The sequence below is a fragment of the Biomphalaria glabrata genome, chromosome 14, assembly GCF_947242115.1.
Source record: "Biomphalaria glabrata chromosome 14, xgBioGlab47.1, whole genome shotgun sequence".
Lineage (NCBI taxonomy): Eukaryota > Metazoa > Mollusca > Gastropoda > Planorbidae > Biomphalaria > Biomphalaria glabrata.
In genome coordinates, this window is record NC_074724.1 from 11,095,312 (window position 1) to 11,107,400 (window position 12,089).

Here is a 12,089-nt window from a genome sequence, read left to right on the forward strand (position 1 = left end):
AACCCCTGAGCTAAATAATAACTTTTTTAAATGATGATCATTGTTGTGCCCCTCTAAGTTATTGCTACAGAAACGGCAAACTTGACACATAAAGACAAATCTTTCTGGAGACAGTTGCCGCCCAATGCGCCGGAAGGACCTAAGTCTAAGTAAGTCTAATTCATGAGTCTAAGCTCCTCCGTTGGTGGCACGAAATAATGTCAGTATGAAGGAGGTATTAAACTTGTACTATAAGACACAAACTAGAGCAGTGAGCTTCATAACAAACAAGTCTTCACACTAGATCAGACTGACACATTTTATTAAAATCATTCAATTTAAAAACCTTTCGGGAGAGAAGACTAAAAAGTAAAGCAACAATTAGACATTGAACACTGAACCATAATTTTCAAATACAAAAACAAAACCTAACAAAATAATCAGAAAGACACGAAGGTTAAGGCACTTTTCTTGTTCCATATGCGTACAAATACTCCTCCTTCCCTAGTGCTATTAGAGCATGGAATGGGTTGCTTGAATCAGCCAGAAAAACCAACGACTTGGCAGCGTTTAAGTCATTGATTCAACATGCATAACTAGATTGATCTAAGGACACGCGTAGGACGTAATCATCTACTTTTTCAAGTGATGTCTGTATTTTATAAGATAAGATAAGACTTCACACTAAATTAAAAGTGCCACCAAATAGCCATATTTATAATTAAGCAGACAAGTGATATTGATATCGAGGCTTGTTGAAACTTTCGGCAATCACTTAAAACAAAAAAAAAAACAAAAAAATACTATGAAGAGCTTCTTTGGTCTATCCAGTGTGCATATTAAAGGGAGCTATGTTGTTTTTTTTGTTTATTTTGTTGTTGTTGTTGTCTTTTTTTTTAAATACTTTTTTGAACTTTTAGTTGCTTTTTTTGGTAGCTAATTTTTTGTTTCTTATATCTTGGAAACACAAAAACTCAATTTAGTACCTTTGACATTGTTTCGTTTGTCGCGAAAACCTCCTATATTCATCTCCCTTGTCATCTATGTTGCGTACTTTTTTTTTTCTACACGAGAATGCATGACGTCATGATTATTATAATGAGTAGAGGACTAGGTTAAGTCCCTTGCTCTTACTGTGGTAGGAAACAGAAACCTCTGGAGAGTGTCCATTAAATACGAGCTTGCGCCCTGGACCTTAGTCTATCTGACAAATTCTTACAAATGAACTTCTCTATCTATCTATCTCTCTCTATTTTTCTCTCTCTCTCCACACACACAGAGAGAAAGAGAGAAGCTCGAAAAACAGACTAGTATACAGAAAAAAAGAGATAAAGAAATCCAAATCAAGTAATTAACAGTTGCTATGTTACATAAATATTTTTATTTCTTTCAAAATACAGCCTCAGTCCAAAGTTATATCATTGCGTCATAGCGTGTAGGTCTTAACACTTCCCTTCACAAGTTTCTAATCCACTAGGCTGATAGAGCTGAGGAAGGAGAATGAAAATAGATGTGTACATAGATGTACACATGTACAAGTAAAGTGCCCCGTTCAGACCTTGCGGTCTAAACGGCAGACGATTTAAAGTAAGTAGGAATTTATATATATATATATATATATATATATATATATATATATATATATATATATATATATATATATATTGGACAATGGTTATGCTTGCTCTGGATGTGGCAAAATATGTAGGTCACAGCTGGGACTGCGCAGCCACGGGAAATACGGCATTCCTCACTAATCTTCGGACTCGAATACAAGCCTTATTATATATATATCTACAGTGCTTTTTTGTAAAAAAAAAAAAATAGGTGCCGGTACTCATTGTTTAGGTGCGGTACTCAGAGATGGATCGCCTAACCTTTAACTACAAATATATTAATAATAAACGTTAAATACAAGAAAAGTTATAATTTTTCCCCACATTGAAAAAGGGGCCAGTACGCCGTACCGTCACAAAAAAGCCCTGTATATAGATATATTGATAGATGGATAGATATATAATGGGCGCCCGCAGGATTCTTTGCAGGGGAAGGGGGGTGCAAGTCGCCACTCATGGCTCAAAGTCGTAACTGCAACTTTTTTTTATTACAAAGACTATTAAAGAAAAGAAATAGTGCACCACGCCACCCATACTTGTGAACAAACTATTTACTGTACACTTTGGAAAGCTTATCTGTGCGGTCTGTGCATCCCGACGGTTGATCTAACAAAAAATACAAACGCTACCAAAACTGTCAGTAACTATACGACTGAATTGCTTCTAGTCTCGATGGACAAGCCGGCGATGAACGCTTATCTGCAGTGTTGATATTTTTCATAATGTTGCAGCTCTTGCATCATTTTAGGATGTAGACAAAACAAATTGAACTGAGCATTTTTATTGCTTGAAAAGTGAAAAGTTAATGAAGAAACTAACGAACAAAGTTACGTTTTGTAAAGCGTGTTCTGTAATAACTCCCAAAATCCAAACAAATCTTTTTTTCGGTGTGTCTATCGACTACAAATTCTCGGTAGCACCAACTCAATACCAAGTTTATCTTCCAGCAGTCTCGCCTTCCTCAAGATGCCATCCTTGAAGTGTTCCTCAACATGGCCAAGCTGGTATTTATGTCATTAATGTGACTGCTGATGTGCTGTTAAGCGGCCACTTATGCTAAGATAGACAGACTGCAACATCACGGAAACTGATTCATGAAAAGATGAATAATTGGCAATTAAAAGACGAATCAGAAACAAATGAGACGCAGGCACAGATTACGCATATGCAGTTTTTCAGGTTTTACTTACAGCCGTTATTTTAAAATACGCCAAACAGTCAAAAGATCTTCTCAAAGTTGTGACTTATCGCGCGAAGGAATTCGTATTTCTCAGTCCATTGTGTCTCACTCAAAAGAGGTAAATTTAGCATCAATGCTCTCGCTTGGGACTGTTATGGAAGAAATAGATAATCTACTGGATGACACCGACAACATTACGTATATCTGAAATGGCATTCAGGTCAATAATAACAAATTTAAGTCTGCGGGACTCGCAACGGACAATGTCTGCTTTAGGATATTTATCACGAATCCTTGCATGAACACAGTTTTGAATACTAACCATCACGGGGCAGCCATCGTAGCCTTGGCGGAGTAGTTTGTTCATGTGAAAAACGAACTTAATGTATTCGCTGATAATGAAATTAGACACAGACAGTGCGTCTCTCTAAACAACAATGACAAAACCAATGAATTTTTATCGAGTACCATCGCCATCAACCAATCCAACGCTCAAACACATCTGTTCAGTGCCGGAGATATCTGCATTTTATTAACGAAATACCAAGAAGACGCAATTAATTCAAACTGCTGCTTGTGTATTTTGGTTTCTTGCTGTTGCCAGTGCTCCGTCGATACAAATCAACGTTTTGACTCGGGTGGTATGGGAAGAATTTTTTTTTATATCTCTTCCATCACAAACTGGTGGACGTGTTTAACCTGCTATTTTATTGAGCGCTAACACTGACCGCAACTCGCAAGACATAAATACATTTACCAAGATGACTTCACTCTTCAAACTTGTTCAAAGAAACTTTCCCATATATCAAATCAAGACAGCTGGCAATGTTTTTTTTACTCCAAGACAAAAAAAAATATTTTTATCATATTCTTGGTCTTTACTAAATATAACGATAACTATTAATTATGTGCAAATGAAAACAATTCGTTACGACTAACGTGCCATAGGGAGTTGAATTGTAAGCGTACATGGTCGGACATGAACTACAGATTAGCTTGTTACCGTTTATTACCACAATAGCTTATCCTTATTAACTTTATTTTAATGGAAGCACTACATGATTGATTTGAAGGTGTAAAAAACTGGCTAAAATTTGCCTATCCCAGAATTCAGAGGGATGCACGTGAATGGTCAGCCATCAATGCCTGATAAGCCTACGCTAGTCTACTACAACTGTACTTCAGTCACCAGTGGAAGCACTACTTGTTCCGATGCTACTTAGATTTTCATTGACCTGATAGTGCAAAAAAGTGGCTAGAAGTTGGCTACTCAGAATGCAGGGGGGTGCAAGTGCACCCACTTTCACCCCTTGCGGGCGCCCATGATAGATAAATAGAAAGATAGATAGACAGACAGACAGACAGACAGACAGACAGACAGACAGATAGATAGATAGATAGATAGATAGATAGATAGATAGATAGATAGATAGATAGATAGATAGATAGATAGACAGACAGACAGACAGACAGACAGACAGACAGACAGATAGATAGATAGATAGCTAGATAGATAGATAGATAGATAGATAGATAGATAGATAGATAGATAGATAGATAGATAGATAGATAGACTGATAGATAGATAGACAGATAGATAGATTTATTTATTTATTTATCTATTTATTTATATGAATTCATACTTATAGTATATTTACATTCCTACTTACTTTATATTTGATTGGTACCTACTCTATATTTAAATTCCTACTTACTTTACATTTGATTGGTAGCTACTGTATATTTAAATTCCTACTTACTGTATATTTAAATTCCTACTTACTTTACATTTGATTGGTAACTACTGTATATTTAAATTCCTACTTACTGTATATTTAAATTCCTACTTACTGTATATTTAAATTCCTTCTCACTGTATATCTGAATTCTTATTAACAGTTCATGAGATGTCGGGGTAAAGATCTGTATTGACTTGAAAGCATTCAATGGACAAAGCAATCAGCATGCAGTCTGCTATCATGAAGAAGAAATAGCCCCAGGACAATCTAGAGTAAATCAAACCAAACAATTAAGGTACAGTACATGTCATTCGTATCTCAATAAATATCACAGTAAGTATTTAATAATAATAATATTTATAGCGCGCTGTTAACAAACAAAATGTAGGCCCACGGCGCTGTGATAACATAGCAAACATAAACATGAGAGCTAAAATGACAAACTCATCTAAAAAAGTTGTATAACAGATAGGTCTTAATGTTCTTCTTAATTTAAATGTAGTGTAGCATGTTGTCTGAGATCAACGGGGAGTGAGTCCCAAACCTTTGGTCCGTGCACTTAAAAAGCCCTCTTACCGGGGTACACACAGCATGAACATAATTTAATGCAATCTTGGGGGGTAGGATGAGGGAGGAGGAGCTAGTTAGCTTTGGCTGATTTCCCACCTTGAAAAAAGGAAATCTTTAAACCCTAACCTTCGCGACTAAACCCAAAGATAGAAACATAGGATGTAATTATCTTGCATAGGATCAGTGACGTAGCTAGGAATTTTCCATCATTTGATTTAATGGGGTAATATTTAATATTAAATGTAAAAAAAAAATTCGAACACTCATTAAGGAGCCCGGGGGGGGGGTCAAATTCTCCCCCCCCCCTACCATAGCTACAACTCTGCATTAAACGTAATTATAATCTATTTTAAAGTAACGTCTGTAATCAATTAGATAAGATAAGAAAGGTTTCTGGAATCAGAAGAGAAAAACAGTCTTTGACCCTTAGGCAGCTTGCCTTCTGGCGTTAATACACTTCAACTTATGTGGTGTGAGGTGGGGGGGGTGGGTGTGTGCCGAAAACTAGCCCCCTTATTAATTAGAATGTACATTAATTTCTTACTGAATATTCCCAGCGGAAGAAATGTCCTTTATGTATGTTGGGTACATCAGTAATACCAAGAAACCCGAAAATGCTGTAGAGTATACAAAGAAATCATGTAAGGGAAATCATTACATGCACACATACACACATGAACATTCACTCTTGTAACACTTTGAATAAAACAAAGCTTTAAAAGTTTCTACATTCTAACGTATGCGATGTAAGTGTTGTCTTTATTAATATTATTCGATAGTTTCATGCATGACAAGAAAACTATAAATAGTTTTGTGATTATCCGGAATACGAACAAAACAAGTGTAGTTAAGCTATATTGTATTCTTTAATGTATTGTAACGAATCTAACTATTCAGGATCTCTGCAACCGCACTTATGTCTCCAAAGTAACGTAATTCTTATATGTCCCATAAATCAAAGCCTGTGTTATAGTACAGAATATGTGAGTTTATTTTAAAACAATGCATGCTATACTGGGAGTGACCCAGTCTTCTGATATAGAGATTATTTTATTGATCTGTTCAATAGTCGTTCACGCCGTCGTCTTTTTGTTTATTTGTGATGTTCCTTCAGAATTGAACATTATTACATCCCGCATTATAACTTCCCGCAGGACGACGGAAGATGGCGCCGGGCAGAATTCGTACCAGGGACCATCGAGCCGAGTGCATACTACCGGCACCTTCGACACGAAGGTCACGATTCTACACGACCAGGCCCAGGCACCCATCTGCTCGTCTGCTCACCGATGGATCAGTGATGAAAGATAAAAAATGGATATTTCTACGTGAAAAAAATAACAACTTAAATCACAGAGTTCTTCAACGGTCGATACCTCAGTTTTTTAAGGTCAATAAGTTGCTGTACCGAAGTACCGAAGCTTAGCGCCTGGCTTTCCAACCGGGAGCCCGGGTTCGAATCATGATGAGTCCACCCCAGCTCTAAAGGGTACCTCACATTAGTTGGGGAAAAGTAAAGGCGCTTGGTCGTTGTGCTGGCCACATGACACCCTCGCAAGGTCTAAAAGAGGAACTTTATTTTTTTTTTTACCGAACTACCTCTGATATTAGCATGTCATAGTTCTTCGATACATCTCGTGAGAAAAGAAAACGCAAAATAGGAAGAAAGAAAAAAAAATCACCTGCCATAGCATAGGAAAATCCATATATCACTGTGTTCCTGCATCCGTTAACACAAATCCCACTGATGTTAGGCAGTGTGTTCACGACCATGATAGCTAACATAATGTAGACTAGCCAATGAGCGATCAAGTGAGGTTCTGGGGGACAAAAAAATACCTCAGAAAAAACATGCAGTTAATTCATTACAAACAATTAGTTTTTAGCGAGAATTGGGGAAAAAATGGTTGAGAAAAAAAATGAATATCAATAGATGATTCATTTTTTAGCAAAACTCTGAGGAAAATTACCTCAGAAAAATATATGAAATTACGTTTTTTAAAATCACATTTATTGAAGTGAATGTTAATGCTATCGTTCAATACCAACTAATGCATACAACATTTTAAAAAGCAAGAAAATATTAAAATTGGATTGAATATCCTGGCAAGTCCGTTAACTTTGATTAGGCCAATGATAGAATATGCATCCTATGTTTGGGACCCCTCAACTCAAGAAAACATTAAGAAACAGAAAACACAAAATGGAGCAGTAAGATTCATAACAATTGAATATTTACATTTGATTAGAGAAGCACCTTAGTAAAATCATTAAATTTAGAGACCCTTCAGGACAGAAGACTTAAAAATAAAGTAGCAATTATACATAAAACACTGAACCATAATCTTCAAATACAAAAACAAAATCTAATAAAATACTCTGAAAGACACAAAGATAAAGAAGCATTCCTCGTCCCATATGCCACGACAAGTTTGTAAATACTCTCTCTTCCCTAGTGCTATTAGAGCATGAAATGGGTAGCTTGAGTCTGCTAGGAAAACCAATGACTTGGCAGAATTTAAGTCAGTGATTAACATGCATGACTAAATTGACCTAGGAACACGCGTAAGACTTAACCATTTTTTTTTTGTGTGTTTTTGCAGTAAAGTCTGTATTATAAAAGATAAGTCTTGACCTAAATGAATGATATACTTTTGTACTCTGACTCGTCTACATCATATATTTCTGTGCTCTGACTAATTTATATACATATAGTTCTGTGCCCCGAATAGTCTAGAACTATATATGTCTACTTCCCAGAAATAACTGTTCCAGACCAGATCATATATTTCTGTGCCTTGAATGGTCTAGATGTCGACTGTGCAAAGCTTTTCTGGTCGAAGTAGCTGGGAATGCACATTTGGGCTTTCGCCATCATATTTGATTTTTTTTTTGTCTAAATCTAGAAGATGATATCGTTTCTTTTGCCTCTAAGTTGAAAATAAGTATTTTTTTCGCCTCTAATTTGAAAATAAGTATCATTTTTTTCGCCTCTATGCACCTTTGGACTTTTGCCATTTTATTTTTTTTTTTCGTCTAAATCTAGGAAATAGTGTCGTTTCTTTCGCCTCTGAGTTGAAAATAGGTATCATTTATTTCGTCTGCAACTGGGAAATAAGTATCAATATGGAGAAATGGTCATGAAGATTTTGTAACTCCGAAGCCTTCAGTTAGGTACGTCGGATCTAATTACCAGGGGGGAAATATTAACCGTTTCATCTCTATACTATGCTTTCTAAATCACAGAGACGACGTCCACTTACTTGAAGCTGCACGGTACCTGTAACAGCCCGTGTCTGAGCATCTTATCATTAGACCTTCGCTGCTGTTTTGATTTCCCCTCTAGAAGTTTCAAACAAGCAAAACATTCATTGATCAAAAAAAAACTTTGAATTTAATGAGTTTATGAAACTGGCTTTAAACTAGTCTTCGAACTAATCAAACATTCATCTAACTGTAACCTATCATTGAGAGAAAGAGAGAGAGAAAGAGAGAGAGTGCAAGAGAGAGAGAGCGAGAGAGAGCGAGAGAGAGACATAGAGAGTTACTCCCCTTATTACGTTTTGACACGTTTATTTATTTAATTAACAATACACGAATCAATCAAAATATTAACCAAATAATTAATCATTTAGTACTAATTAATTATTTTTGTTTTATATGTAGCCGAAAGGGAGGTAAACCCCGTATGTATTTTTCGGATAAATTGCAACACTTAGCGGTTCCTTCCCTTAGATTAGTTTGCTTGATATGAAATGAAAGCATGCCAGATTTGAATCAGCAATCGTGTTAATCTTCGTCGGAATTCGAATCCTGAGATATTTGGTGCGAAAAGACAAAACTATAGCCAGATCTGTTGTTTTTTTTTTTTTTGGTCGTGTGGTATGCGCTCTGGACTGTTATCTCGATGTTGCCTGGTTCGAACCCCGCCAGCCGCCACAGTTCTTCTGGAGGTTTGGTCTAGTTTGTAAAAAAAAAAATCTTTAATTCGAAACCTGTGAAGCAGAACAAAAGTTGGCATGTAGTTAATGCCGCTGTAAATTAATTGCTTATATAGCCTATATATATATATATTTCTTTTAAGCAAAGAGGTATACTTACATAATACTTCACAACCCATGAAGGCGATGCTATGGACAGAATCAAAAAGATCCAAGCAAATATGAACAGCATCATTGTCAGCAGTTGAACAATCAAAACGCTGGCCATTATACTGAGTTGGATAGACTCCGAATGACAATATTCATAAAATAAACCCGTCATTAACGTAAATGTAATGAAACGATCAATATATTAAAAAAAAAAATTTAAAAAAAAAAGGTTATCTGAGGGGAAGAACTCCAAGTTTACAACAATATCACTCAAGTATGTAGAAGTTATTTCCTTTTTCGATAGCAAACAAAATTATTAATTACCAATAATTATTTGAGTAATTGGATAATTCTTCAATTATGTGCCAATGAATAATTCTCAACTTGATTCGAGAATGAGTGTGGGAGAAATAACGTGTACAAACTTTTTACCAGACAAAGTGAGTTGATATAAGCTTTGTAAAAAAACAGTGTTCTTATTTTATAGGAGGTTTATATGACAAACGTTATGGGGCCAATTGTTACGACACCACCCTCCATCCACATTAATGAAAACAAGAAAGATGTCGTAAACGAACTCTGCTACCTTGGATCTACAATTTAAGATGACCTGTCTCTAGAAGTAGTAGAAGATGAGATCAAAAAACGCATAGGGAAGGCTGCATCGACCTTAGCTAGACTCAGACTAAGAGTTTGAGAAAAACCGGGAGCTCACCACAGTGACCAAAATGGAGTCTTCAAGGCATGTATTTTGAGTGCGCTACTGTACAGCAGTGAGTCATGGACTACCTATGCAAAGCGAGACTTAGACTTAGACTTAGGTCCTCCCGCGCCGTTCGGCGCATTGGGCGGCAAGCTGTCTCCATATAGATCTGTCACTGGCAATGTCTGAAGCCTCCTCCCACCTGGTGTCCACCGTTCTGAGGTCCTCCATGAAGGTGTGTCGCCAAGTAATACGAGGACGTCCCTGTTTGCGCTTTCCTCGTTTTGGCTTCCATGTTATCGCAACTCTTGGTGTGCGTAGTTCATTTTGTCGTAGAACATGTCCCGCAAACCTCATGCGACGCTCAGTCACAACCTCACTAAGTGTTCGACTCCCAGTTCGGCATAGGATTTCCTTGTTTGAGACCCGGTCTTTGTAACTGACTCCCAAAATCCGTCTCAGCCATCTCTGTTGAGACACATTTAGTCTTTTCTCAATTTTGAGAGAGAGAGAAAACAAAATTCATTCCACTTTCGCTGCCTCCGAAGAATCTTGAAGATCACAGGGTAAGGGAGAGTGTGTGTGTAACACTGAGATGTTTGCTTGAAAGGATCTTCCCAGCATCTTCACAGTCGTAAACAACGACCAACGACGCCTGCGCTGGCTTGGTCATGTTTTGCCGTATGGAGGAGAATCGTATCCCGAAAGTCTTTACGGGTAAATCGCGACTGGCTCATGGAAAACTGGTCACCCCCACCTCCAGTATGTGGATGTAATCAAAAGTGATCTCAAAGCAGTGAATATTGATACTGGCTTTTGGGAAGAGATAGCCTTAGACCGCACTAGATGGAGAGAGATGGTGAATATTGATACTGGCTATTGGGAAGACATAGCCTTAGACCGCACTAGATGGAGAGAGATGGTGACCAAGATAGCTAAAGACAGTGAAAAAACATCGGCCTCAGCTCTGGAAAAAAAAGCGTGTCAAACGAAAAAATGGCAGGCTCCCTCTACCACCAAAGCGAAAGCCACCTTAACCTATATGTGGGCGGGACAGCCTCTCCAAAATGGCACTCCACAGTCACAAGAAAAAATGTTTGAGATGAACCATAGACTGAGGGAGGCCAACAATAATATAAATAAATGGACTTTAACTCTGTTATGCTACTCTTACATATATGCATCAGAGTAGGAAAGAAAGATCAAGCCCTATACATAATGCTCTGCTTTGGCATCATTTAGAAGACTTTATTTGGCTTTATTCTTTTAGAGTTACTTAGAAGATGCATCATTTAGATGATGATCATATCGGCATCATTTAGAAGATACTGCTTGTGTTCGGCCTTCGACCTCGCCTCTAGCTCTAGCATGAGCATGAGCATCTTTGGACAAGAACCATTTATAGCTTGAATCCCTCCCAGAGAAAAGAACAATTGTTCTGACAGGCAGATGGAGAAATTCCACAGGGCTTGCAGGTCCAAAAGTCATGACTCAACTCTAACAATTACAAAGATATAAGACAGGAAGCCCAATGAAAGTTTAATGAACTAAATACTAATGAGTCAAATGTTATTTTATGGACGAATTTCAATGAAAGGAATGTAGTATTAGATCTATATCATTTCCAAAGAAAGATTAATAAATGTAGATTAAGGTCTAAGTACCGTAAATGGCGTAAAACAAAAGTAAACTCTTTAAATAGGCCTACCATTGACTAGATGAAAAGTCAAAGCCTCAGATCTCGTATTAGTAATATAGATCTAGATCTAAGCGAAATAGGCCTATTATAAGCCTATATAATAAAACTATATCAAGAAACTTTGTTTTGTAAAAACACAAATCTCTTGAAAATGTTTCGTGTTCACATTCAATGCCGATATGTTTTTATGTCTAGTGCATTTTTTTTCATACTAAAAAGTTGTTTTAATAATAGCAATGCTTACAACATCAAAATTGAAAATAAACTAACTCAAAGAAAAGAACAAAATATGAACACTTTTGGTTGGAGATTAAGCGGCCATTCACTAAAATAACAATGTATTCATGGAACTATACTAATGGAACACCAGCTTCGAGTTTTTTACAAAGCCAAAGAGAGTCGAAGTGCCGTCGCGCATCATTTTCGCGCATGGTGCAATGTGGAGAAATCCATGATGATGCCAAAGAAGAGATTTACTCAGTCAGTCCCTTGCAATGGGTGTAAAACTTTCG

The 12,089-nt window shown here is 36.9% G+C and overlaps 1 protein-coding gene across 3 annotated transcripts; it reads right to left on the reverse strand.

Moving 5' to 3' along the window:
- Positions 1 to 1,342: 1,342 nt before the first annotated feature.
- On the reverse strand, positions 1,343 to 11,742 carry LOC129922861 (uncharacterized). 3 transcript variants are annotated; one of them, XM_056010735.1, is made up of 7 exons: positions 11,587 to 11,742; positions 9,186 to 9,297; positions 8,348 to 8,426; positions 6,767 to 6,904; positions 5,629 to 5,701; positions 4,627 to 4,781; positions 1,343 to 1,466 (listed from the first exon to the last, which is right to left on the reverse strand). In XM_056010735.1, exons 2-6 carry the CDS (start codon positions 9,291 to 9,293, stop codon positions 4,676 to 4,678), a joined length of 504 nt encoding a protein of 167 aa, XP_055866710.1. In that variant the 5' UTR covers positions 9,294 to 9,297; positions 11,587 to 11,742; the 3' UTR covers positions 1,343 to 1,466; positions 4,627 to 4,675. The 3 variants fall into 3 exon arrangements, with proteins under 3 accessions (XP_055866710.1, XP_055866709.1, XP_055866707.1); XM_056010734.1 differs by having other exon boundaries at positions 4,650 to 4,781; positions 9,186 to 9,311; XM_056010732.1 differs by having other exon boundaries at positions 9,186 to 9,311; positions 11,587 to 11,740.
- Between the last annotated feature and the right edge of the window lie 347 nt (positions 11,743 to 12,089).